General features: G+C 41.3%; 1 protein-coding gene across 2 annotated transcripts; it reads right to left on the bottom strand.

Annotated features, from left to right (window-relative positions):
* Positions 1-2,317: 2,317 nt before the first annotated feature.
* On the bottom strand, positions 2,318-26,767 carry LOC139536897 (mitogen-activated protein kinase kinase kinase kinase 2-like). 2 transcript variants are annotated; one of them, XM_071337600.1, is made up of 32 exons: positions 26,218-26,767; positions 19,102-19,159; positions 18,911-19,001; positions 18,764-18,828; positions 18,552-18,607; positions 18,335-18,382; positions 18,074-18,116; positions 17,287-17,359; positions 17,066-17,197; positions 16,825-16,887; positions 16,022-16,103; positions 14,221-14,331; positions 14,013-14,091; positions 12,075-12,133; positions 11,922-11,968; positions 11,782-11,826; positions 11,536-11,569; positions 11,216-11,435; positions 10,960-11,087; positions 10,821-10,862; positions 10,652-10,736; positions 10,479-10,558; positions 10,324-10,384; positions 10,101-10,224; positions 9,888-9,946; positions 9,689-9,792; positions 9,409-9,583; positions 4,519-4,587; positions 4,287-4,373; positions 4,135-4,205; positions 3,972-4,027; positions 2,318-3,863 (listed from the first exon to the last, which is right to left on the bottom strand). In XM_071337600.1, exons 1-32 carry the CDS (start codon positions 26,308-26,310, stop codon positions 3,776-3,778), a joined length of 2,628 nt encoding a protein of 875 aa, XP_071193701.1. In that variant the 5' UTR covers positions 26,311-26,767; the 3' UTR covers positions 2,318-3,775. The 2 variants fall into 2 exon arrangements, with proteins under 2 accessions (XP_071193701.1, XP_071193702.1); XM_071337601.1 differs by having other exon boundaries at positions 11,782-11,820.
* Positions 26,768-27,163: the final 396 nt, after the last annotated feature.

The following is a 27,163-nucleotide window of genomic DNA, read 5'->3' as shown; positions in this document are numbered from 1 at the left end:
TGTCTAGCAACCCAAAAGGTTGTGAGTTCAAAACTCATCACGGATAACATTAGCATTTGAGCAACTTTTCAACTACTTACTACTTTTTAGCGCCTTAGCATGTTAGCCAACACTTCCCCTAATCTTAACCCTGTAACCTAACCCTGTAACCTAACTTAACCCTAACTCCTAGCCTAGCTAACATTAGCCAGCTAGCTAAAATTCGTAACATATCAGTTTTTTTTCAAATTCGTAACATATTATGCATTTTGCAAATTCATAACACATCTGAATTGTAATTCGTAACATATCTTACAAAATGGGTGATGGACAGATTAATACATACCATACAAAACGTAACATATACCAGAAGGAGTTCTGCAGATTTATGTAGAGAATAATACGAAATGCTCTGAGACCAGGTTGGATTATTTCAACTTCAAATAAAGAATTGGGTAGGTAAAGTGTCTTATTGAACATGTTGAAAAGTTATATATTGCTTATGTGGAATTACCGACAGTGTCGAAATCTATTCTTAATTCTGACTACAGATTTCTAAGTTGTTAAAAATACATGCACTTAAAAGAAACAGCCACTGATCAATGGCGAGCATCAATATGCGTAACTTGACATCAAGAAACACTGATATCAGAAATGCCCCGAATTGCAGTCTGCAATTACACCATTATCTCCTTGGCATGTTCTAGACAATGTTGTGTAAAAGCAGAGGAAGAGGCAAAGCAAGAGGTTTTACTTCGCCCCAAAATCCATCCACGGAAATAAGGAATTTTTGTATGAGTGTCGAATTTCATCAACAAAACATTTAATTCCTAAATTGCTACGTGAGGCTTATTTGATCGAATATACGTTTCTTAATGGTTAGGTTGTTATGAATGCACTGATATAAGTAGACACTCTGTGGCAGGTTGGCAACTTTGTAAAGAAAACAACTTTATATCAGAGATGTGCCTGTAGTCATTTAAGATAGAGGACTCATCATGGATATAACTAATTTTAGCATGGATATTACCATTGTGGGCTTCCACCATTTTAACACAGTCTACTGGGTGGGGATTCCTTATGAGTTGGATTCTGACTAGAGGAAGTACAGCTACGACTGGAAGTTACTTTTTCGCAGCAGGATAGGATAATTAACGTGGTATGTTAGGAGACCTAGGTTAAGGTTAGCAAAAGGTTTGGGTTAGCTAAAATGCTCTTCTAACCTGCTACGAAGTCACTTATGGTCATAGTTGTACTCCCTCTAGTCACAACCTATGAGTTGGTAGCAATCAGCCAATGAAGAAGAAAATGTACTATTTTAAAATGGAGATTGACAGCATAGGCAGCGCCATTTGAGGCTTAGACAATATAATGGCACTGATACAGAGTCCTCCATCTCTATGGCCTTTTGTTCACACGCACATCATCTGCCCTCTCATTGGCCAGAATGGTCCCACCTGAACTCGCTTCCTCCCGCCTGTCTTCCATCTTTGAGGACATGTATTTCCATTGTTAGAGCAGTCACTTGAATATTTTGTCAATATAATAGACAATCCTTGGTAAAAGTGACTGTGCAACATATCGTTGAGTGTATACAGTATATAGACATACTGTAGCTATATAGACAAAACTGACAAAAACAAACCCGTATGTTTATGAATGGTTAACAATTTGTGATTCAGAGCCTGACACGGTACTAAATATCTCTCATCGGCTTTGTTGAAGAAAAAAAACCACAGAAAAAACAATAGTTTCTGTTATAACATATCAACCCATGGTGAACAGGCGGACACATTTTTTTCTGCTTGTAAATAAGTGTTTTTCACCACATAGAACTTATTGTCAGTTAGCCTACACACAGAGCTGCATGATGCCATCGTTTTCCACCTCAATCCATGGAAACTGGGTCCTGTACTTTACTTCAGTACTGACAAAGCAGCCCTATGGGAAAGTATTGTTCAGGCTGGTACTGGGTTACTGCAGACTTAGACAGTCTTGGGCTACAGTTCAAAGTTTTTACCCAGTCACAACCAGTCTGAAGAATTCACACAAGTGTTGTGTCTGGACTATCATTAAATGTGAAGACTTATCTTAGCAAATCAATTCTGTGTGTAATTTAATTACACGATTAAACTAATCATGTAACTTCAATTACCTAGGAAGTCAGGGCACCACGGGAATATGTTGTTTATAGAGTTTTAATTCCCATATATAACTTATCGAGTACAGTCTTGTATTCATGTATTTTATTACCTCATCAGTTCTCATTACTGAACATGGCAAACCCTTGGATATCTGCATGAACCCTAGCCTCCATAATGAATCAGCGATATACAAATTGGCTTAATTATTTATTTACTAACTAAACAAATCACAGAAATACATAAACAAACAATATAGTTATTGGTTACTAACACAACACATTGAAAAATCCCTAGTGGGCTAAACCATTCTGTGAGGCTTGGTAGACAATGGAAAGGGGTGGGAACAGAAAGAGCGGGAAAGACATAATGGATTCACTACCCAGTTGATAATTATATTAATTGAAATGCTAATCCTTTGCACATGAACGGCCGCTCATTGGAAAATAATTGCAATGTATACATTTACGCCCGTATGTCGTTGTGGTCTTCTCTGTTGGAATCGACCAGGTCCGTCTGCTGGAGAGTCAGTTCATCAGAGTCTCTGGTTAACGTCCACAGAAGTCACAATGTCTTTCGCGGTTGTAGCTTTCTCAGCGGCTCTGGATAGTGTCTGTTGTAATGGATACGTCAGGCGTACAGATGGCCGTTGCATAGAATAGATGCTTCCGCGGTTGTCGTTATTCTCGTACTAGATTTACGTAATTTCCAGCTGGAGACTAGTAATTCTACGTCTAGGATTTGCTCTTATTCTGTAGTGATCGATAGTCTCAGAGTTGAACCATTTTCACCCGTGTAGCCAACACTCCACGCTGTCTGGTCTCCTGGGCCTATAGAGTTGTAGTTCTTAACCATTTCAACATGTAGCATCAGCTCCATGTTTTCTAGTCTAATGTAAATTTAGTCAGGAGTAGATTTTATACACGTCTGAGAAAAGGGCGGTCCATGACGCCGACGTAATGTCTACGCTCATGTGGGCGTGGCCACTGATTTGGTTAACTTTATATGAAAACCCATATTTTCTCATTTAGAAGGTTAACATCACATTACATCTTTTCACAAATAGTTTCATGTTTAATCACAAACATTTCACAATATTTAGATGTAAACTCCATAATTAAGTGTACACAACCAAAGACACAGTAGAGGGTTTCCTGTCCTTCATGAGATCACCAAATGAAACACACTCTTCACGAATGTCCCTTAAGTGTCCACAGACCACATTCTCAAAAAAGAGGCAGGGTATTTTATAAACGCCATAAAAAAACAGCCGACTTCCCGCTCTACGAGAGGGGGCACGCTGTAGCGCAGACCCACTGTAACCTGATCCTTCAGATCGTCACAGGAGAGTTATGACAAGTGTGGTTTTAAATCTGCGACTGCAATGCCAAGATTTTTATGTAGCCTAGGCCACTGGTACTGTTTTGAACCACTGATATTCACAGGTCCATTTGGCAGTTGGATGAAAAGAAGCCGTGAGGAAAGCCCACTCCAATCAAAGCTCAGACAGTCCCAGCTATGTCTTTTCGGCCAACCACTCGCCATTGTAGGCATCCTTGCTCCATCCTTATTGACTTTGTGCTTGTCCTTTTAGGAGTAGTAGGAGACTGCTGTGTACTTCCTCGAGACAGAATGTCCTCCATTCTCGGATTTCCTCAGTAGCTACTCTCATGCCCCGTCAGGATGTACAAGTTGCTTAAGGCCGATGGATTGTCCGTGAGAGTACTCTGCAAGATAATGTCCCTGAAGAATAAAAGCACATGTTAATGTAAATTATTTATTTTGCTTCAGTAATTTGACAAATGTTTTGCTATCGAATTGCTATCAAACTCCATTAGTTAAGAGACATGCCTTGTGGTTCCCAAGACTCTGAATATTCGACTTTCATCCGTGATCTCTTGTGTAACCTATGAAAAATGTAAAACGTCACAATGTTATTTTATTGTCAATAGGTGAGTTGACAATACAGTCTGACAATATAGAAATGCTGGACTGGTGTTTTGTTCTGCATTACCTCATCACTATTCAAGCTTCTACCTTTAAGCCCATGCTTCCAGAAGGCCAGAACACTATCCTGCAAACATACTGCAAAGAACAATTTAGTCGCCTCCAATCCAAAGACACAAAGCTAAATGATTAGAATGCAGCACTCATCCATTCCCTTACCAAGAGTCTCAATGGAAAAGTCAAAGGTCAACTTTGAGGTCCTCCCTTCGCATGGATTTCCATTCAGATTCACAATTTTCACAGTGTCTGCAAAGGTCAAATGGTCACAATTCAATCTTGCTTTTTTTCTTCTTCATTCAAGGGTTCTTACCATTCCAACTAGAACACTAGCACATCCAATGTTCCTGATCAAATTATACTGAAAGCAGAGTATTGAAAGAAAGGAACTCACTCTCCAGAGTGATCAGTACCGTGTCTCTGTCCAGCTGAGTTACCTGCATCACCTTCAGAGATTGACTACCTGTGAAAACGTTACATAAACAATAACATCACAGCTTGCACACTGCTCGTCTGTCTAGATCAGTGGCCATCAACCTGTCGATCGCGATTCCTAGTCGATCACCAAACATTTTTGTGCAAAAGCCAACGATAAAGGCTTTCGTTGTTGTTGTTGTTGGGTGCACTTGGTTCAGAAGCTCTGTGCACCGGGTAAGCAAAGTGTTCCCATTTTGAGCCATCTACAACATCCGAGCGTTCATGACAACCGGGATCCGACTGGGACATTTTTTTTAAACAGTCATCCAACTCAGAATTCCAATTCTGAACTGAAGATCACTGACGTCACGATTTGACCCCTTTTTTCCCCCATCCAGAGTTCCCAAATGTCTTGAAAGCACCATGACCATGAGATGCAGGTACCATCAGTCCAGTTTAATAAAAAAGTTAATTTGCAAATTATTTCAATTTATGTTCAGCTGTGCCTCCTCGCAAGTGCTACACCAACTGATCTATTTTGTTATCAAAGCTCAAGTTTTAATAATATAATATGGTCTGAGAAGAATATTGGCAGGCCAGGTATATAGCCAATATGCTGTGATAATGTATTAGGCCTACTACACAAACCTCATTCCTACCAGTGGAGTTATCCTTTTTAGATAAATCTATACTAATTATATTCACGTCACCAAATAATTGATTAAAACACTGTTTTCTAATGAAGGTCTACAGTAGCAGAAGTCTGTAGGGTAGCACCATGGTGTAGCCGGAGGACTGCTAGCTTCTGTCCTCCTCTGGGTACATTGACATCAATACAAAACCTAGGAGGTTCATGGTTCTCACCCCCTTCTATAGACTTACACAGTAATTATGACAACTTCCAGAGGACGTCCCCCAACCCATCAGAGCTCTTGCAGCATGAACTGACATGTTGTCCACCTAATCAAAATATTAGATATTTAATCTAGTACTGAAAGCAGAAGCTACAGCTAGCTAGCACTGCAGTGCAGTGCATACAATGTGGTGAGTAGTTGACTCAGAGAGAAAAACAATAGTTGAACAGTTTTGAAAAAAGTAATTTCTTCCAAAATTAAGGCGACGCGAGAGAGCAAGCTATAGTCGGTTGTATTTAAAAAAAACTTTCACTTTGCAAGAGAATACAGCTAACTAGTTTTGCCTACTCAAAGACAGGGATGCCATGTTAGCTAGAAGTCCACAAGCAAAGGAAAAAGGTAAGAGGAGGAGAAGGCATAGATAGTAGCGAGAAGGAATTACATATACAACGAGCAAAGGGATCACGCTGTTTTCATGTGGCTGCTATGAAAGTGAACTGTGTTTGCGTGTGATCAGGAGTGTATTCTGTCCTTGAGCTGTTCTTGTCTATTAATATTCTACATTATGTAATGTTTCATGTTGTGTGGACCCCAGGAAGAGTAGCTGCTGCTTCAAGATTGTTTTGGTCACGTGGACTAGGATATGTTCCGTGTAGCCTCAGAATAACATTGCCGAATACGGTGGTTTATCACGAAGTGTATAGGAGATGTTGTACCCACTGTGACTATTAAAACCTATGGCAAGGTGACTGGGAATATTGCCTAATATAAAACAGTGTAGTTTTCCCTCTAAGGCAATCAAACCGGCAAAACGTCAGTATAGAGATAAAGTGGAGTCGCACGTATGTATGTGGCAGGGTCTACAGACAATCACGGACTACAAATGGCAAACCACACAGACGGCATCCCCAGCCGCGTCCTCAGACCAGCTGGCTGGTGTGTTTACGGACATATTCAATCTCTCCCTAACCCAGTCTGCTGTGCCCACTTGCTTCAAGATTGCTTTCTTGGGTACAGGAACAAAGGTAACTGAACTAAATGACTAGCGCCCGGTAGCACTCACTTCTGTTATCATGAAGTGCTTTGACAGGCTAGTTAAGGATCATATCACCTCCAACTTACCCGACACCTTAGACCAACTTCAATTTGCTTACCGCTCCAATAGATCCACAGATGATGCCATCGCACTGCCCTATCCCATCTGGACAAGAGGAATACCTATGTAAGAGAGCTGTTCATTGACTATTGACTACGGCAACTGCACCGCAGGGCTCTCCAGAGGGTGGTGCGGTCTGCCCAATGCATCACCGGTGGCAAACTACCTGCCCCCAGGACACCTACAGCACCAGATGTCACAGGAAGGCCAAAAAGATCATCAAGGACAACAACCACCAGAGCCACTGCCTGCTCACCCTGTTATCATCCAGAAGGTGAGGTCAGTACAAGTGCAGCAAAGATGGGACCGAGACTGAAACACAGCTTCTATCTCAAGGCCATCAGACTGTTAAATAGCCATCACAAGGCGGCTTCCACCCGGTTACATAACCCTGCACCTTAGATGCTTCTGCCCTATATACATAGACTTGAAATCACTGGCCACTTTATTAATGGAACACTAGGTCACTTTAATGATGTTTACATAGTTTTTACTCACTGTATTCTATTCTACTGTATTTTGGTCTATGCCACTCCCACATTGCTGCGGCAGGTAGGTAGCCTAGTGGGGGCGACAGGTAGCCTAGTGGTTAGAGTGTTGGACTAGTAACCGAAAGGTTGCAAGATCGAATCCCCGAACTGACAAGGTAAAAATCTGTCGTCCTGCCCCTGAACAAGGCAGTTAACCCACTGTTCCTAGGCTGTCATCGAAAATAAGAATTTGTTCTTAACTTGTTTGGGATAGAGGGCAGCATTTTCACTTTTGGATGAATAGCATGCCCAGAGTGAACTGCCTCTTACTCAGTCCCAGATGCTAATATATGCATATTATTATTAGTATTGGATGGAAAACACTCTGAAGTTTCTAAAACTGTTAGAATGATGTCTGTGAGTATAACAGAACTCATATGGCAGGCAAAAACCTGAGAAAAAATCCAAACAGGAAGTGGGAAATCTGAGGTTTGTAGTTTTTGAACTCACCCCTATCGAATACACAGTGGGATATGGGCTATTTTGCACTTCCTAAGGCTTCCACTAGATGTCATCCGGCTTTAGCACGTTGTGTCAGGCTTGTTCTCGTGTGAAGGGGGGCCGGATGGGAGCTGTTTGACAAAGAGGTCTGCCAGCAGCCTCGTTCTCGGTCAGGCGCGTTCACATGAGAGGTAGCTCTCGTTCCATTGCTTTTCTACAGACAATGGAATTCTCCGGTTGGAACATTATAGAACATTTATGATAAAAACATCCTAAAGATTGATTCTGTACTTAGTTTGACAAGTTTCTTCGACCTGTAATATAACCTTTTGAACATTTCGTCCGACTGGACCAGATCGCGCTTTTGGATTTGTTAACCAAACGCCCTAACAAAAGAAGCTATTGGACATAAATTATGGACCTTATCGAACAAAACAAGCATTTATTGTGGAACTGCGATTCCTGGGAGTGCATTCTGATGAAGATCATCAAAGGTAAGTTAATATTTCTAATGCTATTTATGAATAATGTTGACTTCCCAACATGGCGGATATTTCTCTGGCTGGTTTGGGCTGAGCGCCGTTCTCAGATTATGCTTTTTCCGTAAAGTATTTTTGAAATCTGACACAGCGGTTGCATTAAGGAGAAGTGTATCTAAAGTTCCATGCATAACACTTGAATTTATCAACATTTTTAATGAGTATTTCTGTGAATTCACGTGGCTCTGCAAAATCATAGCATGTTTTTGAACTACTGAACATAACACACCAATGTAAAATGAGATTTTTGGATATAGATATGCACTTTATCGAACAAAACATATATGTATTGTGTAACATGAAGTCCTATGAGTGTCATCTGATGAAGATCATCAAAGGTTAGTGATTCATTTTATCTCTATTTGTGCTTTATGTGACTCCTCTCTTTGGTGGGAAAAATGGCTGAGTTTTTCCTGTGACTTGGTGGTGACCTAACATAATAGTTTGTGGAGCTTTCGCCGTAAAGCATTTTTGAAATCAGACACTGTGGCTGAATTCACGAGAATTTTATCTTTAAAATGGTGCCTAATACTTGTATGTTTGAGGAATTAGATTTATGAGATTTCTGTTGATTTGTATTTGGCGCCCTGCAATTTCATTGGCTGTTGGCGAGGGGTTCCCTAGTCCTAGACAGGTTAACTGACTTGCCTAGTTAGATATATTACTACACTGATGGAGCTAGAAGCACAAGCATTTTGGTACACCCGCAATAACGTCTGCTAAACATGTGACCAATAAAATGTGATTTGATTTCACAACAGCTTATAGGGATCCTAATAAAATACCAATACTATTCATTCCGCCGATTCTATTGAAAGAGCGTTTCTTAAAAATGGAAGCAAACGGAACGGTGATAAAAATACCTGAATTTGTCCAATAGAAATTCACATTTGCAAGTGTTGCACTAATGATTACCTCCTAGATCAGCTACATGCAGGCAAGAGTGTGCAAGGCGCTATTGAATGTGTCACTGTCTGTCACCTTGATTCCTCAAAATTCTCTACGTTGTAAACTTTCGTTCATAGGCTAGGTTGTAGCATGATGGGTACAGGGAAAATTAGACTATCACGTAGTAGCCTAAACCTATCGATGTTACATTGAGCTGGGTGAATGGAATATGAATGACAGTCATCCAATATGCTGTAATAGAAATAGAGCCATGTTCATTAAAATTATCATTCCCCCTCATCATTAACCTGAAAAACATTTAAGTCATGTTTAAAACAAATTCTGAGCGGTAAATCCCGGCTTGCTTTTTGACTGTGAAAGTGATCTTGACTCGGAAAAGGTTGGTGACCACTAGTCTAGATTAAACTAGATAAAATATCAAAATATTGATGGAGGTACCTGTCTGGGCTCTGGGTGTGTCATTCAAGTGGATGATGTCAAAGTGGACCTGCTCACAGGTCTTGACAGGGGCCTGTAACCTGCTCACACCCACACACACCTGTGGCAACTCCTCTTTCTCCAGGACAAGCAGTTCAAAGATGGGGAGGGTTTCTGGGAGACTCACAGCGATATGCTGAGAGAGAGAGGAGAAAGTGGGAACGGAAGAATGCTTTGTGATGCTTTTCTATTTAAAGAACACAATGCTAACGTTGTATAGAGATGCATTGGGAATACACACCTTGAGTTGCATGAACTTCTGCAGGGGCTCGTACCACAGCAGTAGGACAAGGCCAGTTGGTACAACAGCACACAAAAATGTGCTGTCAGTGTACGGGTTACGCACTGAGAATAGATAAGGCAGAAGAGAGAGATGTCATCTTAGTCATAAAGACGGCACAGTACATCTCCATTTTTGACTAAAATAACATGTTCCTTACCAACGCTGCAGCGTCGACAGCCTTTGGTGTCTGGTATTTTTCCAGACACAGAAAACTTTCTACAAAGAGAACACATAAACATGACCCATTTTTTTTTTTATGTACAATTTCCAGGATGATTTCCCTTCCTCTCATGCCAATATCAGCGAAAAGCAACATTGCTTGGGTATTTTCACTACGGCCTCTCGCTGCCCAGGGGTGGGGTCTCCTTACCTTGAGTTGATCCTCTCTGTGAGGCGGTGGGTGTTGATGGACAGGTGGCCCTGCCTCTTCGGCAGGTGTCTGCGCTGATCAAACAGGGTGGTCAGCCTCTGGGAGCACAGCTGCGATGATTTCCCTGTGGCGCACGAAGACAGTAAACACACGTCTAGATAGAACACACTGTATTAGGGTGTGTTGTCATTGTTGCTGGTGTGAGGGACACTGAGGGCCCTACCTGAGATAGACATTAGCACATTGTTCATGACATACAGCCAGCTGCACCTCTGGGGTAATAACTGAAAAACACAGAAAAGCTTTTTAAAAACGGACTGGTAAGAAAAACTATTTTTTTTAAACATTTTTGTACAATTGGTGTTAACATGATGGTACCTTCTCCATTGTGTCCTCATGGAGCTCATTGAGGTTCAGGGTGTAGATGCCCTCCTCTGTCCCCAGGATGAGGTGTTGATCTGAGGGAGGATAGTCAGATATTCTTCCCAAGCTATGACTGGTTTGACAGAAGCTCTATTGACTGACTGCTATCCTTTATAGCCTGTGCTTACCTTTAGTCTTTGGCAGAACCCATGTGACAGCACAGTGGATATTTAATGGACAGCCATTAAACACCTTGGAAAAACAGGCCCCCATCTAGAAAAGACTGGGTGGTTCAATGAATCATTTCAAAGCGGTATTTTCTTATTGGTAGCTATATATCCAGACATCTTGACTTACATGGACTTTGGGTGTGGGTGGAAGTCCATGGCAATCACCTCTCTGAAGAAAAACAAATTCCACAGAATTATCAGTCATCATTTTTGCACAAGAGATGCATTTAAGAGGTGTGTCAGTAACTTGTCTGATGGTGACTCACCGAGTCCTCAGTTTTCCTCCTGAGTGTGCTCCATTCTGGAGACAGTGGGGGCTGCTGGGCCTTGGCGGCAGTCTGTCCCGACCCTTCAGTGCAGTATAGTGTCTCAGGATGATGGATTTGAGCCTTTTCTAAATTGGTCGTGCAGATTGACATAATTAGTAGTTGATGTCATTACCTTTACACAATGACTTCATAGATTGTTTTAGTGAGTGTTCCTGTGTGTACAGGATGTGTTGCGTGTGAGTGGATGCTGCACCTTCAGAGGGAGAGGAGCAGTTGAAGAGAGAGGGGTCAGACAGGGTGGGGTCTGTGAATGGAGGAGTGACAGTGGGAGGGGTGGAGTCACAATTGCCAGTGCATTCTATGGCGCTAGTAGTGTCAGTGGACTGGGGGATGGTATGCCTTGGGGCAGGACTCCTCTTCACTGTGCCACATTTATCCATATCACCATCATCATCATCTTCTTCATTAGAGTGCTGCAACAGATGAACACAGACGCACGCTGGTGCAGTTCCAAAAGAAACAGTGTGGAGTGCCTGAGAGGATAAGATAATACAGTGTGTAGTTCCCTCTCACCTCAGCAGAGGGCGCTCTCTTGACGGTTAACCTCCTGCAATGGATATCAAACAGACCACGTTATGGGAATTAAACATGTGTAGTGATTTGGATGTGCAGAATTGTTTAAAATTCCTTTGCATTCAGCTTACTTGGTATTTTTGTTTGTAATGGGAATTATATTTTGTTCCCTTTGGCTTTGGTGTGTTATTGGTAATGTAGATAAGTGCTATAAAGAGATGTATATAGATGGTTTTATAGCCTCACCTTTCAAGCAATGCTTCCTCAACACACTCCAGTAGACTCCTGCACCTCAAATGTAGAGTAGATTAAGTTATTACTGCCTTCATTTGTAATTTATTATTACGGCAGATTTGTCATAGGAAGTAAAATAAACGATAGCTTACGAGGAGTTCTTTTCATCATCTGTAATGCTCCATTCGTCATATGATCCCTGTTGGGGAAAATATATTGATGTACTGACAATTCGACATATTGTTTTCTATGTTGAACATGACGTTCATATAACAGAGGTTAGACACAGATGATAGGCTACTCACCAGGTCAGGAGAGGGGTCAGTCTCCTTCCTCATGGGAGGGCCAAATTTTAGCAGATCAACTGGGAGAGAGAAAAAAAGAAAAAAAAAGTCAATCCCCACTATACAGTACCAGTCAAAAGTTTGGACACACCTACTCATTCAAGGGTTTCTCTATTTTTTTACTATTTTCTACATTGTAGAATAATAGTGAAGACATGAACACTATGAAATAACAAATATGGAATCATGTAGTAACCAAAAAAAGTGTTAAAACAAATCAAAATATATTTTATAGTTTGAGATTCTTCAAAGTAGCCACCTTTTGCCTTGATGACCGCTTTGCACGTTCTTGGAATTCTCTTAACCAGCTTCATGAGGTAGTCACCTGGAATGTATTTCAATTAACAGATGTGCCTTGTTACAAGTTAATTTGCAGAATTTCTTTCCTTCTTAAGGCGTTTAGCCAATCAGTTGTGTTGTGTCAAGGTAGGGGTGGTATACAGAAGATATACCTATTTGGTAAAAACCAAGTCCACATTATGGCAAGAACAGCTCAAATAAGCAATGAGAAATGACAGTCCATCATTACTTGAAGACATGAAGGTTAGTCAATGTGGAACATTTCAAGAACTTTGAAAGTTTCTTCAAGTGCAGCTGCAAAAACCATCAAGCGCTATGATGAAACTGGCTCTCATGAGGACCGCCACAGGAAAGGAAGACCTAGAGTTACCTCTGCTGCAGAGGATAAGTTCACTTCAGTTACCAGCCTCAGATTGCAGCCCAAATAAATACTTCAGAGGTCAAGTAACAGACACATCTCAACATCAACTGTTCAGAGGAGACTGCATGAAAGCAGGCCTTCATGGTGAAACTGCTACAAAGAAACCACTACTAAAGGACACCAATAAGAGACTAGCTTGGGCCAAGAAACACGAGCAATGGACATTAGGCCGGTGGAAATATGTCCTTTGGTCTGAGGAGTCCAAAATTGAGATTTTTGGTTCCAACCAGTGTCTTTGTGAGACGCAGAGTAGGTGAATGGATTTTCTCTGCATGTGTGGTTCCCACCGTGAAGCATGGAGAAGGAGGTGCGATGGTACTTATTTAGAATTCAAGGCACACACACAATCAGCATGGCAACCACAGCGATATGTCATCACATCTGGTTTGCGCTTAGTTGGACTATCATTTGTTTTTCAACAGGACAATGACCCAAAACACACCTCCAGGCTGTGTAAGGGCTATTTGACCAAGGAGGAGAGTAATGGAGTGCTGCATCAGATGACCTGGCCTCCACAATCACTCAACCTCAACCCAATTGAGATGGTTTGGGATGAGTCGGACTGCAGAGTGAAGTGCTCAGCATATGTGGGAACTCCTTCAAGACTGTTGGAAAAGCATTCCAAGTGAAGTTGGTTGAGAGAATACCAAGAGTGTGCAAAGCTGTCATCAAGGCAAATGGTGGCTACTTTGAATAATCTAAAATATATTTTGATTTGTTTAAAACTTTTTGGGTTACTACATGATTCCATGTGGTGTTATTTCATAGTGTTGAAATCTTAACTATTTTTCTAAAATGTTGAAAATAGTAAAAATAAATAAAAACCCTTGAATGAGTAGGTGTCCAAACTTTTTACAGGTACTGTACATATGATACAGAATAACACCTTTAAAATATTGAATACTGTACTAGAAAATCCTCCTCAATATCATCATCATCATTTTTTGTTATGAAAATGATATGATACCAGTAAACCAAAAACACACTTGTTCTCACACTACTCTCATTTTATTTGAGTGGATGCTCAGTCTTGGTGCCAGTGACTATCCCCTTGTGTCCTCCTGACCCTGGCTGCTTGCCCCTGCATGCGGTAATGCTATGTCGGCCATAACAATGGCTCATCAGTAATTCCAGTGTCCTTGAGAAGCTGTGGATGCTAGGATCTGAGAGTTACTCACACTGCTCCTCAGACTGAGTCCTCTGGACCGACAGGGGTTTCCCTAAGGACTGGATCTTATCAGGGAATGCACTGCATGTCTGCAAACCCCCCCCCATACACACAGTAGTATACAGGTCATTAGTGACATGTTTAACTTAGTAGTAGTAATCCACATAGTACAGTGTCGTGCCCAAGCATACATTTTAGGACAGGAGAGGAGAGCTCACCTCAAGATCACTCTCATCCATAGTGTGTGAGGTTTGCAGAACGGGGTTGCTGGCCATGTCCAGCAGTTCAATGGCCAGGGTCCTGGTCAGCCGCTGACTCACAAAGGGGTGCTGAGAAGAAAACGAGTCATGTGGGGAGTGTCGGTCACCTAAAGGACTATGTTTAGAACCTACGTATAGTTTCTGCACTAGGGACATACAGTGCCTTAGGAAAGTATTCAGACACCGTTACTTTTTCCACATTTTGTTACAGCCTTATTGTAAAATGTATTAAAAAAAATATTCAGCTATCTACACACAATACCCCATAATGACAGAGCAAAATGTTTTGCAAATGTACTAAAAATGCAAAAACAGAAATACCGTATTCACATAAGTATTCAGACCCTTTGCTATGAGACTTTAAATTGAGCTCAGATGCATCCTGTTTCCATTGATCAGCCTTGAGTTGTTTCTACAACTTGGGAGTCCACCTGTCGTAAATTCAATTGAATGGACGTGATTTGGAAAGGCACACAACTGTCTATATAAATGTCCCACAGTTGACAGTGCATGTCAGAGCAAAAACCAAGCCATGAGGTTGAAGGACTTGTCCGTAGAGCTCCGAGAAAGGATTGTGTAGAGGCACAGATCTCGGGAAGGGTACCAAAATAATTCTGTAGCATTGATGGTCCCCAAGAACACAGTGGCCTCCATCATTCTTAAATGGAAGAAGTTTGGAACCACCTAGACTCTTCCTAGAGCTGGCTGCCCGGCCAAAAAGAGCAATCGGGGGAGAAGGGCTTTGGTCAGGGAGGTGACCAAGAACCCAATGGTCACTCTGACAGAACTCCTCTGTGGAGATGGAATAACCTTCCATAAGGACAATCATCTCTGCAGCACTCCACCAATCAGGCCTTTCTGGTAGAGTGGCCAGACGGAAGCCACTCCTCAGTAAATGGCACATGACAGCCCACTTGGAGTTTGCCAAAAGGCACCTAAAGACTCAGACCATGCGAAACAATATTCTCTGGTCTGATGAAACCAAGATTGAACTCTTTGGCCTGAATGCCAAGGATGGTGGTGGCAGCATCATGATGAGAGGGTATTTTTCAGTGGCAGGGACTGGGAGACTAGTCAGGATCAAGGCAAAGATGAACGGAGCAAAGCACAGAGAGATCCTTGATGAAAACCTGCTCCAGAGCACTCAGGACCTCAGACTGGTGCGAAGGTTCACCTTCGAACAGGACAACGACCCTAAGCACACAGCCAAGACAACGCAGAAGTGGCTTCAGGACAAGTCTCTGAATGTCCTTGAGTGGCCCAGCCAGAGCCGGACTTGAACACGATCTAACATCTCTGGAGAAACGGTGAAAATAGCTGTGCAGCGACGCTCCCCATCCAACCTGACAGAGATTGAGAGGATCTGCAGAGAAGAATGTAAGAAACTCCCCAAATACAGGTGTGCCAAGCTTGTAGCGTCATACCCAAAAAGACTCGAGGCTGTAATCGCTGCCAAAGGTGCTTCAACAAAGTACTGACTAAAAGGTCTGAATACTTACGTAAATGTGATATTTCCGTTTTTTATAAATTAGCAAAAATCTGTTTTTGCTCTGTCATTATGGGGTATTTTGTGTAGATTGATGAGGGGAAAAAAAACAAAATTTAATCAATTTTAGAATAAGACCGTAACCTAACAAAAATGTGGAAAAAGTCAAGGAGTCTGAATACTTTCCAAAGGCACTGTAAATTCAACAGGTTTTCATTAACTTTGATGCAATCTTCTTGTTCTCCTCAAAAGGATGGAACTCTGAGGTAGTACCTGTAGCGACTTCTCTGCAGTGGGCCTTTTGCGAGGGTTCTTGGTGAGGGATACTTTCACAAAGCTGTGAAAGTCAACGGACCTAAACAGGAGAGACCACTGGTTATTACCACAGGGGCTAATGGGCTCCTAGACACAGTGACATTTATAGTATTCTTTTTGATTTATTATCATTTTATTAGCCCTTCGGAGGACAACATGTGCTTTGTTTTAGTATTTTGTTACATATACATTATTCCTACATTTGAAATACATGGTACCCTTATACACAGTATTACATGTCAGCAATACATTTTGATATACACATTAAATGGTACTCAGACATATCCAGTATACATATGGTGTTTTCGGTCCTAACTATTACAGATCTTGAGCTTTTAAAATCGCACCCCTCAGCTATTCTTTTTTTTTTTTTTTTTTAAATGTATCAATCAGTATATTTGAGTTTAACTATAATATTTGTTGTAATATTTGTTCTGGCTTTCAGGAGGATGATATTTAAAATTGGAACCAGCTTTGTACGGCTTGTTAGAAAAAAAAAAGGCGATACTTTGAAGTACTTTTTCATTTTCAATTAACTGACAAAGAGAGCTTGTAATCTGGTTAAAGGAAAAAAGGCATTTTTTGAACAAAGGATGAGCCAGCTAATCTACTGGAGCAGCAGTTTGGGTTTAACTTTTGCAGAAAGAGGTTTAATGCTTTAATGTGTTATCATTTTAGCCTCTCTTACTCGTATTCATTACATACATACATTATTAGTTATGTAACTCATATTACTTTTTAAATTGTAAACTAACTTCTACCATTTGGACTTGTCCTTCAGTTTGGGAGGCTGGAAGCTGCTCTTTGACATCACCATCAAGGCCCTGGGGGAAAAAATAATAATCTAAATCTCAGAACAATAATTTGTTGTGCAACATGATGCAGTGATCATTATCCAAATCTGATTTGTTAATATGACTGGATACAACTTACAACATTGTTATTACAGAATCTGTATAATTATAATAATGAGAGGTGACATCCCAGCAACTGTGCCCTCACCTCATTGGGTGCAGGTCAAACATTGGAGGCTGAAGCTCTGCCAGCTCGATAGCGGTGATGCCCACTGCCCAGATGTCACATAGCTGGTTGTACCCGCCTTTCTTCTCCACTGCTGCCACCTCGGGTGCCATCCTAGAAGAGCAACGCTGCCCGTGGATAACTGTGGTACACCATGATAGTGGGCTTTGTTTTGGTGCCATGGATGGACTTAGATCACTCACCAGTAAGGCGTGCCTATGAAGGACTTCCTCTTGGCAACAGAAGCATTGATCTCAGCTGCAACGCCAAAATCCGCTGGAGGGAAACGATGGCGTGAGAGGTGGAGACAAATATTTGAGTAAATCAAAAAAATATATAAATCAGGGACTGGGTGTGTCCAAGGGCAGTGGTGTAAAGTATTTAAGTAAAAATACTTAAAAGTACTAGATAAGTAGTTTTTTGGGGTATCTGTACTTTACGATTTCTATTTTTGACAACTTTTACTTTACTACATTCCTAAAGAAAATAATGTACTTTTTACTCCATACATTTTCCCTGACACCCAAAAGTACTAGTTGCATTTTGAATGCTTAGCAGGACAGGAAAATGGTCCAATTCAAACACTCATCAAGAGAACATCCCTGGCATCTCTATTGCCTCTGATCTGACAGACTCACTTAACACAAATGCTTCATTTGTAAATGATGTCTGAGTGTAAGAGTGTGCCTGCTCCTGGCTATCCGTAAATACATTTAAAAAAACAGAAAATGGTGCCGCCTTGTTTGCTTAATATTAGGAGTTTTTGCAATTACATTTACTTTTAATACTTAAGTATATTTAAAACAAAATACTTTTACTCAAGTAGTATTTTTCTGGATAATTTGTACTTGAGTCATTTCCTATTAAAAAGGTATCTTTACTTTTACTCAAGTATGACACTTGGGTACTTATTCCACAACTGCCCACGGGAGAGGTAAAGAGGATATGTGAAAGTGAGTGACAGTGTGAGGGTGGAGGACAGTCACTGACCCAGTTTGACATCTCCTCGCGATGTTAGAAGAACGTTGGCTCCCTGTGAAGAACCCACATTGACACAATGAGTGCACCGTCTCACACTCTCCCATGAAGACAGTCCCAAGCTCCAATTACACAGAGAGAGACATACATTTACACTTGCAAAACTACATTTCTGTAAGTAGTTCCAAAGCGCCAGACCAGATGATTCAATTCAGATGAGTGGTAGCGCGAATTGTTTACATGTTTCATATCCAACAGGATTCTATACATTACTTTTATGTCTCTGTGCATTTTCCCAGTCTCATGTAAGTGATGCAGTCCCTGCAAACACAGAAAATCCAATGACCGTTGCCCTGAGATGCCACTGTCAAGCATGACGTTTATGAATTTACAATGTAAATAAATGTTACATCCAAATGGAAAGTTTCACAATAGAAAATTGTTAAACGCTTTATCCAATGAATAACGCTGCATATCATTTCATTCTTACCTGGAGTGTTTCCCTGCACACATATGCAATCTGCCTCTCATTCAGGGGGCCAGTAGCTATGGAAACGTAACAATTACGTGTGTCAGTCAAAAAGAGAACACGAGGGACACAGTAACTAGTTGAATCTTTACTGTTAACACTGGACGATGCCATGCATATACATGATCTATCGGGGTGGGTGTTAGGGGGGGGATGACGTTCTCCAACTGTACCATGATAAATATCCTGCAGGGAACCTCCTCCGCAGTACTCCATGCAGATCCACAGCTTGCTATTTCTACCAAAGGAAGAGGCGCACCGTTAAAAAGGAATCGCTCCGAGTTTCACATCAACTTTTAACGTTCGCCTGCAGACCAGACCTGAGGTAGCTGCCAAAATAGGCCACAATGTTCTTGTGGTTGCATTCTTTAATCATGGTGATCTCCTGCTGGATAGATGAGATGTCGTCACCTGAAAAAAGAGAGACGAGCACTGATTTATATTCCAGGAACACTGCGACACAATGTGATGGAGATAAAAACACAACCGTACTTTGGGATAAATAGCCTACCGGGATCTAGTTTTACAACTTTGATTGCAGATACCACAGACGTCTTGATGTCTCGGGCCTATAGAGAAGAGTTCAAAAAAAATGTTTGATGTTTTCCTGATCATTTGACATTGTGATTTCATTTTTTTGCTGTGAATGTTATGGGTACTGGCATGACCGTTCAAGTCATGAGTGCCACAGACTCAGTTATACAATGGGAAACGAATAATAGCCGACCACACATCAAGTTGAAAGTAGTTCTAGGTATATTAGATGTAAACCAGGGATGTATTCACTAGGAACCAAACGGAAGCAAACTGAACAAAACTACGAGGGAACTAGCTGAATTTGTCAGATAGAAACTCTCGTTTTCGTTGCATAACGCAACTGTTTGGGATAATGATTACACCTCAGCCGATTAAGTATCCTATTTGAGGGCCTTGTGCTCACACTTTGTTTTCCACTGATAAAAAAAAATGGGTGATAAGGGGAAGTACACCCTTACTGTATGTCTACAGATCATACAGACACGATGATTATGTTACCAAGCAAAGCAGTGAAAGGACATGTTGGGGAACTATGAGGCCCTTGTCAGCTACCCTTGAAAAAAAAGACATCTGATACGGAGCGGTACTCACTTCCTGTTTTGTTTCTGTAGTAAAAAAGACTTCCTGTGATGAAAGTCACGTAAAAGTAATGTGTATTATGCAGCAGACCTTTTACATCCTCGACTAAATGAGACTATTATTGCTAATCTCAGCTCAAGATCACTCTCAAGACATGGCTTAGGCAACTAATCCATCGATTATTTTATGATGATTTCTATATTTTTTTTACAGAAATCTTTCCCATACTTTACAAGGGTTTCTTGGGTATGCTACATTGAAAATGATGACTATATTTGCTGGCCATGGCAAATATCAGAATTTAGGTCAGGGTTCTGGCCTGGGTGTATACAGTGAGTTTCTCACGGTTTTGACAACTTCCTTTCTCAACAAATTTTTGGTTTCCTGTTACCAACTGCTACAACCAAGGCATCATCTCACATAACCACAAACTCAATGATTTGTTTCTGTTCTATACTCCATTAACTTTATTTGGTGTGCTGGATCTTTTTTTTTTTTTTAAACATGACCATATACAGTGCATTTGGAAAATATTCAGACCCCTTGACTTTTTCAGACCCCCCCTTACACACAATACCCCATAATAAAATAAACTGATTTATGGAATATATATACACTACTGTTCAAAAGTTTGGGGTCACTTAGAAATGTCCTTGTTTTTGAAAGAAAAGCAATTTTTTTGTCCATTAAAATTACACTGTATTTATGATCAATTTGATGTTGACATTGCTAATGTTGTAAATGACTATTGTAGCTGGAAATGGCAGATAATGGAATATCTATATAGGTGTACAGAGGCCCATTATTAGCAACCATCAATCCTGTGTTCCAATTGCACGTTGTGTTAGCTAATCCAAGTTGATCATTTTAAAAGGCTATTTGATCATTAGAAAACCCTTTTGCAATTATGTTAGCACAGCTGAAAACTGTTGTCCTGATTAAAGAAGCAATAAAACTGTCCCTCTTTAGAGTATCTGGAGAATCAGCATTTGTGGGTTTGATTACAGGCTCAAATTGGCCCGCCATACACCAGTCTCATTGTCAACAGTGAAGAGGCGATTTAAAAGATTAAGATGGGCAAAATAACAGACACTGGAGAGAGGAACTCTGCCTAGAAGGCCAGCATTCTGGAGTCACCTTTTCACTGTTGACGTTGAGACTGGCGTTTTTGCAGGTACTATTTAATGAAGCTGCCAGTTGAGGACAAGTGAGGCGTCTGTTTCTCAAACTAGACACTAATGTACTTGTCCTCTTGCTCATTTGTGCACCGGGGCCTCCCACTCCTCTTTCTATTCTGGTTAGAGCCAGTTTGCGCCGTTCTGTGAAGGGAGTAGTACACAGCGTTGAACGAGAGCTTCAGTTTCTTGCATGGAATAGCCTTCATTTCTCAGAACAAGAATAGACTGACGAGTTTCAGAAGAAAGTTCTTTGTTTCTGGCCGTTTTGAGCCTGTAAATCAAACCCACAAATGCTGATGCTCCAGATACTCAACTAGTCTAAAGAAGGCCAGTTTTATTGCTTCTTTAAATCAGGACAACTGTTTTCAACTGTGCTAACATGAGTCATGTTAGCAGTCATGAGGACCACCACAGGAAAGGAAGAACCAGAATTATCTCTGCTGCAGAGGATAAGTTTATTCGAGTTAACTGCACCTCAGATTGCAGCCCAAATAAATGCTTCAGAGTTCAAGTAACAGACACATCAAATGTTCAGAGGTGACTGCGTGAATCAGACCTTCATGGTCGAATTGCTGCAAAGAAACCACTACTAAAAGGACACCAATAATAAGAAGAGACTTGCTTGGGCCAAGCAACACGAGCAATGGACATTAGACGAGTGGAAATCTGTCCTTTGGTCTGATGAGTCCAAATTTGAGATTTTTGGTTCCAACCGCCGTGTCTTTATGAGACGCAGAGTAGTTGAATGGATGATCTCCGCATGTGTGGTTCCCACCGTGAAGCATGGAGGAGAAGGTGTTATAGTGTGGGGGTGCTTTGCTGGTGATACTGTTGGTGAATTATTTAGAATTCAAGGCACACTTAACCAGCATGGCTACCACAGCATTCTGCAGCGATACGCTATCCCATCTGGTTTGCACTTAATGGGACTATCCATTTGTTTTTCAACAGGACAAAACACACCTCCAGGCTGCGTAAGGGCTATTTGACCAAGGAGAATGATGAGTGCTGCATCAGATGACCTGGCCTCCACAATCATCCAACCTCAACCCAATTGAGATGGTTTGGGATTAATTGGACCGCAGAGTGAAGGAAAGCAGCCAACAAGTGCTCAGCATATGTGGGAACTCCTTTAAGACTGTTGGAAACGCATTCCTGGTGAAGCCGGTTGAGAGAATGCCAAGAGTGTGCAAAGCTGTCAGGCAAAGGGTGGCTACTTTGAATAATTGCTTGATTAGTTTAACAGTTTTTGGTTACTACATGTTTCAGTATGTGTTATTTCATAGTTCTGATGTCTTCACTATTATTCTACAATGTAGAAAACAGTAAAAACTATGAAAAACCCTTGAAGGAGTAGGTGTGTCCATACTTTTGACTGGTACTGTATACAGTTGAAGTCAGAAGTTTGCATACACTTAGGTTGGAGTCATTAAAACTTGTTTTTCAACCACTCCACAAATTTCTTGTTAACAAACTATAGTTTTGGCAAGTCAGTTAGAACATCTACTTTGTGCATGACACATACATACACACATACTTGAAGTCGGAAGTTTACATACAACTTAGCCAAAAACATAACACCACTCTACTCTACTATTTATATCTATTTAGTCCTACCTCAGGCCAACATCCTAAAAAGATGGGACACCACCATTTAACACACCATGTAACTCTTCTGATGTCAAGTCTCGCACACCCAAATACCTCTCTGCAGCTGCCACCACAACCTCAATTGTCTGTGTCTTATGTTCCATCCCTGCAGTACAGTTGATAACCATTACTATAAATGTTAAAAATCCAATCTTACTGAAACTTATATCACTTGTTGATTTATCCCTCTGTACTGGTACAGATCTACTACTCACACCACTCCTCTTTGGATCCCTCCCCATTGACCCATCTTCCTCTACCTCCCTCCTACACACTGCTGCCACATGCCCCTTAAGCTTGACACCTGTAACATAATATGTATTCGGCACAAAAGCTCATACAAGATAACTTATATATAACCTCACTTTGTCGGGCAAAGACTCAACACCAAAACTCACAGACAACTTCTGTTTCACCACTCAACCCACCCTGTCTGCGTCGCACCAAACAAAAAGCATCAAACACTGGGAATCTTCCCCTTCAGTTGGTTAACTTTTACATTTATGGCTACCCCAGTAATCACTCCTTTCAGTGGCACCCTTTTCTTCCAGTGGGTCCGAAGTTTACATACACTCAATTAGTATTTGGTAGCATTGCCTTTAAATTGTTTAACTTGGGTCAAACGTTTTGGGGAGCCTTCCACAAGCTTCCCACAATAAGTTGGGTGAATTTTGGCCCATTCCGCCTGACAGAACTGGTGTAACTGAGTCAGATTTGTAGGCCTCCTTGCTCGCACATGCTTTTTCAGTTCTGCCCACACATTTTCTATAGGATTGAGGTCAGGGCTTTGTGATGGCCACTCCAATACCTTGACTTTGTTGTCCTTAAGCCCTTTTGCCACAACTTTGGAAGTATGCTTGGGGTCATTGTCCATTTGGAAGACCCATTTGCAACCAAGCTTTAACTTCCTGACTGATGTCTTGAGATGTTGCTTCATAATATCCACATAATTTTCCTGCATCATGATGGCATATATTTTGTGAAGTGCACCAGTCCCTCCTGCAGCAAAGCAACCCCACAACATGAGGCTGCCACCCCCGTGCTTCACGGTTGGGATGGTGTACTTTGGCTTGCAAGCCTCCCCCTTTTTTCCTCCAAACATAACGATGGTCATTTTGGCCAAACAGTTCTATTTTTCAGACCAGAGGACTTCTCCAAAAAGTACGATCTTTGTCCCCATGTGCAGTTGCAAACCATAGTCTGGCTTTTTTATGGCAGTTTTGGAGCAGTGGCTTCTTCCTTGCCGAGCGGCCTTTCAGGTTATGTCGATTTAGGACTCATCTTACTGTGGATTTAAATACTTTTGTACCTGTTTCCTCCAGCATCTTCACAGGATCCTTTGATGTTGTTCTGGGATTGATCTGCACCTTTCGCACCAAAGTACGTTCATCTCTAGGAGACAGAACGCGTCTCCTTCCTGAGCGGTATGACGGCTGCGTGGTCCCATGGTGTTTATACTTGCGTACTATTGTTTGTACAGATGAACGTGGTACCTTCAGGCGTTTGGAAATTGCTCCAAAGGATGAACCAGATTATTATTTTTTTCTTCTGAGGTCTTGGCTGATTTCTTTTGATTTTCCCATGATGTCAAGCAAACGGGCACTGAGTTTGAAGGTAGGCCTTGAAATACATCCACAGATACACCTCCAATTGACTCAAATTGTGTCAATTAGCCTATCAGAAGCTTCTAAAGCCATGACATCATTTTCTGGAATTTCCCAAGCTGTTTAAAGGCACAGTCAACTTTGTGTATGTAAACTTCTGACCCACTGGGAATGTGATGAAAGAAATAAAAGTTGAAATAAGTAATTCTCTACTATTATTCTCACATTTCACATTCTTAAAATAAAGTGGTGATCCTAACTCACCTAAGACAAGGACATTTTACATTTTAGGATTAAATGTCAGGAATTGTGACAGTTTAAATGTATTTGGCTACGGTGTATGTAAACTTCCGACTTCAACTGTATATGAAATATCACATTACATAAGGATGCAGACCCTTTACTCAGTACTTTGTTGAAGCACCTTTGGCAGCGATTACAGCCTCAAATCTTCTTTGGTATGACGCTACAAGCTTGGCACACCTGTATTTGGGAAGTTTATCCCATTCTTCTCTGCGGATCCTCTCAGCCTCTGTCAGGTTGGACGGGGAGCGCCCCTGCACAGCTATTTTCAGGTCTCTCCAGAGATGTTAGATCAGGTTCAAGTCCGGGCGCTGGCTGGAACCCTCAAGGAAATTCAGAGACTTGTCCCGAAGTCACTCCTGTGTTGTCTTGGCTGTGTGCTTAGGGTCGTTGTCCTGTTGAAAAGGTGAACCTTCGCCCCAGTCTGATGTCCTGAGCACACTGGAGCAGGTTTTCATCAAGGATCTCTCTATACTTTGCTCCGTTCATCTTTCCCTCGATCCCAGTCCCTGCTGCTGAAAAACATCCCCACATTATGATGCTGCCACCACCACGCTTCACCGTTGGGAAGGAGTTCAATCTTGGTTTCATCAGACCAGAGAATCTTGTTTCTCATGGTCAGAGTCCTTTCGGTGCCATTTGGCAAACTCCAAGTGGGCTATCATGTGCCTTTTACTGAGGAGTGGCTTCTGTCTGGCCACACTACCATAAAGGCTTGATTGGTGGAGTGCTGCAGAGATGGTTGTCTTTCTGGAAGGTTCTCCCATCGCCAGAGGAACTCTGGAGCTCTGTCAGAGTGACCATCAGGTTCTTGGTCACCTCCCTGACCAAGGCCCTTCTCCCCACTGATTGCTCAGTTTGCCAGCTCTAGAAAGAGTCTTGGTGATTCCAAACTTCTTCCATTTAAGAATGGAGGCCACTGTGTTCTTGGGGACTTTCAACTATACAGACATTTTTGTACCCTTCCCCAGATCTGTGCCTCGACACAATCCTGTCTCGGTGCTCTACTGACAATTCCTTCGACATCATGGCTTGGTTTTTGCTCTGACATGCTCTGTCAACTGTGGGACCTTATATAGACATGTGTGTGCCTTTCCAAATCATGTCCAATCAATTGCATTTACCACAAGTGGACTCCAATCAAGTTGTAGAAACATGTCAAGGATTATCAATGGAAACAGCACCTGAGATCAATTTCGAGTCTCATAGCAAAGGGTTTGAATACTTATGTAAAGGTATTTGATCAAATTTCTAAAAGACTATTTTGCTTTGTCATTATGGGATTGAGGATTTTTTTTAAATACATACATATTAGAATAAGGTTGTAACGTAACAAAATGTGGAAAACGTCAAGGGGTCTGAATGAATACTTTCCCGAACACACTGTATACTTAGAGTAAAAGCTTAATCAGCATTTCCCTGAGTCTTGTTAGTCTCGTAAACCCGACCCTAGGCAAAATACAGTGGGGAAATGCACACATTGATGATACTAAGGAAGGCAACATTATATCAGGAAAAAATAGGTGTTTTAATCACAAAACAATTTCTAGCATTTTTTTATTAAGAAAACCATCACATTCTGTTTTTAACGGTGACGCAACATACGAATAATGCTATAAATTACCATCTATTCAAACAGGTATGTGTCTGCTCAGGTAATACAGTCATATGCAAAACAATCACAATTCGGGGGATTGATCCATATCCAGTAGCCTACGAAGGAGACCTAAGTTTCACTAAAGTACAAAATAATAGAGCATTGCGAATTTAAAATACCTTAAATACATCTCCGTATGTACCACTCCCGATTCGGTGAATCAACTCGTAGTCCTCCAACGGGTTCGAGTAGGAGACACCAATTGCCTCCATCGCAGCAATGTCTGCCTCGACTCGCGCTGTCTTGCGACTAATGTTGATTCCTGTCCAAATGTCTGCACTTCCTCAGCAACAAACCATCAGAGGCAAAACACTTTTTTTTTTAAATAAAAAAATGGCAGCTATAGTCGACAGCCTTGTTATGCTCAGTGAACAGCAGCCTACCAGTGCCATGGCATTTATGTAAATAATAAGGTATTGTTGTTGCTCCTGAATGAAGAAAATAATCCGCGTTTGAGTTTTTTCATTGAAACGAAGCCCTGTCAAAAAAGAGTAATTGTACAGCAGTTTGGTTATTGTTTTGTTTAAAGTTTTTTTTCTTTCAATTTCATAAAAACATCTCGCTTGCACGCACATGCCCAACGGGGTAGTAAACCCTCGCAAGCACATGCCCAACGGGGTAGTAAACGCTCGCACGCACATGCCCAACGGGGTAGTAAACCCTGGGGAGAGCTTACACTTGGGAGAACCCTTGAGGTTATTGTGGTGATTGATACGTTAATTGATTGATTTGTTGATTGACTGGGTGATTATTAAGGTTATTAAATAGGTAGCAAAACTACTTCCATGGAAAATATATATTATGATTTATAAAAGACAATCCACTGTGTATAGTTTTTATTCGTAAGGAAACGATAATGGCTTAATTTGGAAACTATGACCTTATGGCTGGCAGGCAGCCTGGCGGTTAAACCGTTGGGCCAGTAACTGAACGGTTGCTGGTTCAAATCCCTGAGCCGACATGGTGAAAAAATCGGTCGATGTGCCATAACCTTTATTGCTCTGGATAAGAGAGTCCGCTTAATGACTAAAATGTAAATTGAGAGACGTCAGCTTTATAGCCGTG

This window comes from Salvelinus alpinus, chromosome 13 (genome assembly GCF_045679555.1).
Source record: "Salvelinus alpinus chromosome 13, SLU_Salpinus.1, whole genome shotgun sequence".
NCBI lineage: Eukaryota > Metazoa > Chordata > Actinopteri > Salmoniformes > Salmonidae > Salvelinus > Salvelinus alpinus.
The sequence above is the reverse complement of the archived record's forward strand: the minus strand, read 5'-3'. Positions and strand labels throughout refer to the sequence as shown.